Source organism: Microcaecilia unicolor, chromosome 11 (genome assembly GCF_901765095.1).
Source record: "Microcaecilia unicolor chromosome 11, aMicUni1.1, whole genome shotgun sequence".
In the NCBI taxonomy this organism is placed as follows: Eukaryota; Metazoa; Chordata; class Amphibia; order Gymnophiona; family Siphonopidae; genus Microcaecilia; species Microcaecilia unicolor.
The window spans coordinates 59014342-59018639 of NC_044041.1; the positions used below are offsets into that span (position 1 = coordinate 59014342).

Here is a 4298-nt window from a genome sequence, read left to right on the forward strand (position 1 = left end):
TATCGAAAAAAAAAAGATGGACGCCCATCTTTTTCGAAAATATGGTCTGTCCCGCCCCTTCACGTACCCGTTCTCGGAGATAGACGCCCATGGAGATGGGCGTTCGCGTTCAATTATGCCCCTCTGAATGTCCATCAAGCCCAGCATCCTGTTTCCAACAGTGGCCAATCCAGGTACCTGGCAAGATCCCAAATCAGTACACTACATTTTATGCTGCTTATCCTAGAAATAAGCAGTGGATTTTCCCCAAGTCCATTTTAATAATGGCTTATGGACTTTTCTTTTAGGAAGCTAGCCAAACTCTTTTTAAACCCTGCAAAGCTAACTGCTTTTACTACATTCCCTGGCAACTAATTCCAGAGTTTAATTGCACATTTAGTGAAGAAATATTTTCTCCAATTCTTTTTAAATTTACTACTTTGTAGCTTCATTGTGTGCCCTCTAGTCCTACTTTTTATGGGGCAGGATCTTTCAAATGCAGAGCTTAACGGTGGGCAGTCTCTCTACCAAATATTCAGAGCCCAACTTAAAAACAATAGGGGACAATGTTAAAACCAGTTAACCAGACAAACTGGGAATTTAACATTTTGGCACTGCAGAATAGTTAAGGGTGTGAAGAGTGGGTGGTATGCCAGACAGTTTAACCATAGCACCAGTACTGCGCATTAGCTGGTTAAAGGTAACCAGTGAAATCTGCTCAGATCGATATATGTCCCAAATGTAGCCAGATAACTTAGCTAGTTAGCCTTGATGGATATATTAAAAACTGGTGACTTAGGGGCGTAGCTGTCAACATGGGCTACTGTTAAGACATGTTATCTTACCATTAACTCATGCTATTTTAGCACAGGTCCAGTTTATGCAATGAGACTGAAACTAGGGTCAACAGTAAAATAATGGGTCTTAAAGGTTCCACTTCTCTGCGTAAACGATTAGTTAACTTCAAATATGCCATATCGACCCTAGTGGATTATGATTTAAACTGAGTGCAGAATCTAATGGTAACCAATGAAGATTCTCCAGCAGCACCAGTAAACTGTACTGATCTGTGAGCCACCAAAGAACACATATGTGGCCATCCTTTATTTTATTTAAAGTTTTGGAACCTTCACCTGTTGGAGACTCCATTAAAAGCGAGTTAGAATAGATTGAACTATGTATTACTACTAACAAACCTGATGGTATAAGAAGAGTCTTAACCAGGGGCGTATCTGCGTGGGGCCACAGGGGCCTGGGCCCCCGCAGATTTCGCCCTGGACCCCCCTACCATCGACCCTCTCCACCTCCCCCTCCCTCCCGCACACCCGCCACCAACCCGTCGCCGATCTTTGCTGGCGGGGGACCCCAAGCCCCCGCCAGCCGAAGTCCTGTCTTCCGTGCAGGATGCAAGTTGCAACGCTTTCTGTTCTTCTGAGTCTGACTCAGAATTTGGAACTCAGTCTGACATCCTGCGCGTTGTACGTGCAGGACGTCAGACTCAGAAGAACAGGAAGCATTGCAACTTGCAGCCTGCATGGAAGAGAGGACCTCGGCTGGCAGGGGGTTGGGGTCCCCCGCCAGCAAAGGGAAGTGACAGCAGCGGGGGAGGGTTGGCGGCGGCAGGAGGGGGTGGAGAGTGTCATTGGTGGCAAGGGGGGGGGTCTGGCAGTGGCGGGGGGGGGGTCCGGAAATGGTGGGGGGGGGGGGTTCGGTGGCGCCGGGGGGGGGGCTAAAATGTGCCCCCTCCCTCTGGCTCTGGCCCCCCCTACCGCCAGAGTCCAGATACGCCCCTGGTCTTAACCACTGCAAAAGTAGGATGCCAAGTTGCGTACAGCGTATACTGTGAGCCTTCCCAGGGGATGCCTATGATAGTGAAGCCTTATTTGTAACTATGAAATCTTCAACAGGAGGAAAGAGGCCACCATACTGCTCCAGCTTTAATCACTCTTCCTGCACAAAAATCCACATTTCTGATCTGACAGTCTGGAATTTGCTAGTTTCTCTTCAGAGACCTCTTTTATCTGCGTGACTTTCTGTATTCGGCTCAAGACAAATGAAAGAAATTTCTGACTCTTGCTTAGCTTACTTTGAAACATCCACAGAGATGTAAAATTACATTTAAAATTCTGACCAGCAATCCTCCTATATCTCTCAAAAAGCTGAAGATGAGAATGAATGCTTTCACAATGTCAGCGAAGCATAGAGGCACTCTGCTCTGGCTGCTTAGAATATATCTCTGAATAGATTTAAGTATACTGTATTATTTCTATGTAGGAGATTTACAGGCATGACACCTTTCCGTGTGTAAAATATTTTAGCTTTTAACTAAGAACATAAGAACATAAGCGTTGCCATTCTGGGACAGACCGAAGGTCCATCAAGCACAGCATCCTGTTTCCAACAGTGGCCAATCCAGGTCACAAGTACCTGGCAAGATCCCAAAACAGTACAATACATTTTATGCTGCTTATCCTAGAAATAAGCAGTGGATTTTCCCACTTATGGACTTTTATTTTAGGAAGATATCCAACCGTTTTTTAAACCTGGCTAAGCTAACCTCTTTTACCACATTCTCTGGCACATTAATGCCACAGTTTAATTACACGAGTGAAGAAATATTTTCTCCGATTTGTTTTAAATTTACTACTTTGTAGCTTCATTGCGTATCCCCCTAGTCCTAGTATTTTTGGAAAGAGTAAACAAGCAATCGTTCCACTCCACTCATTATTTTATATATATCTATCATATCTCCTCTCACCCGTCTTTTCTCCAAGCTAAAAACCCCAAGCCGCTTTAGCCGTTCCTCATAGGGAAGCTGTCTCATTTCTGTTATAGTGCAGTCTTTATTTGTGGAGTTTATAACATTACTATGCCTTTAAATTATATTTTATTAGTTGGCATTTGTTAACTGCCAGGAGGAGGCTGGAATCCTTAGAGAGAAAGAAGCAATGATGTGGTTTATTGCAGCCTGTTCAGCCCCAGTACACAAGGAGGGGAAGCTGTGAGGTTTATGTCTCAGTTCACCATCGGGCTCTGGCACTGTGTGAGCACTACCACTCCACACACCACAGTAATATGTAGCATCATCTTCTGGTTTGGTCCCAGTAATGGTCAAGGACATGGTGTTACCGGATCTGGAACCAGAGAATCGATCAGGAATGCCAGAGGCTCTGGTGCTGGTGCTATAGATAAGTAACCGAGGAACATTCTCTAATTTCTGCTGAACCCAAACTGGATAATTATTATCAGTGATAGATCCTGTGTTTATCTGGCAGGACACTGTTGCAGGCCCTCCGGGGGACACCGATGCTGAAGGGCCCTGAGTCACCACGAGCTGAGCATCAGAACCTGCAGAGAAGAAATCAAATCCTTAAAAGTATCAACATGGATCAAAGCATCAAAACTCACCAAGGGAGATCTTAGAAAGAGAATACATCTCACAAGTGTTTTATCTGATTACAGAAACTGTTAAGCTCTGCTCTTACATGCACAGCAAGTGAAGAGTGTGAGGAGAAGAGCCCAGGACATGGTGCAGAAGGGACCAGCAGAGCTTAGCTTTCAGCTGCTAACAGATTACTGGTGGGGGGAAAGAGACTCCAATTCCTTCTTATACCCCTGCAGAGCTGTGGAACCGCCCCGTCATGCAAATCTGATCTTTTCTCATTGGCTGCTATTGCTGGCTCCTCTTTCCCTTTTTTGGACTCTTGGAGACTGATGGGTAATATATGTGACTATCTCTGGGAAAAGGTGACTAAAGTCACTAGAAACCAAAAGAAGTTTCTATTATTTATTTATTTATTAGGATTTATTTACCACCGTTTTGAAGTAATTCACTCAAGGCCCATATTTTTAATTGAAAAGACAAAAAAGTTACAGAAGTTGAAACATGCATGTAACTTTTGCAGAGTGCTTAAGGACCCACGACATGAAAAATCAGCCATTTCAGATTTTGGATCTGCTTCTTTAGTCACCTTTTCTCAGATATGGTCACTTATGTCCTATGTAAAACAGTGAATCCAGCACAATACATTGGTGCAACATTGGCTCTAACCAAGGAGGTTTGATAACAGGAGATGGCATGACCCTATCTGGTCCATTATGTTGGCTGAAACCAGTAAGCAGAGCTTGTCACCCTATCAATTTCATTGTTTTGGGTGTACTAAGATGGCGGCAGCAGCTTTGGAGAGAATTAAAACTTCCTTGGGTAGAGTGGGTGGAAACCAGATTCAGCCTTGTGACATCATGGCGTCTCCTGGTATCAAACTTCCTTGACTCTAATAGTGCTGCCCCACTACCTCCCCCTCTTCCTATTTAATCAC

The 4298-nt window shown here is 44.4% G+C and overlaps 1 gene segment (V, D, J or C); it reads right to left on the reverse strand.

Annotated features, from left to right (window-relative positions):
• Positions 1–2869: 2869 nt before the first annotated feature.
• On the reverse strand, positions 2870–3550 carry LOC115480913. The segment is given in 2 exon segments: positions 2870–3327; positions 3465–3550. Coding segments are annotated over 2 exon segments (501 nt in total).
• Between the last annotated feature and the right edge of the window lie 748 nt (positions 3551–4298).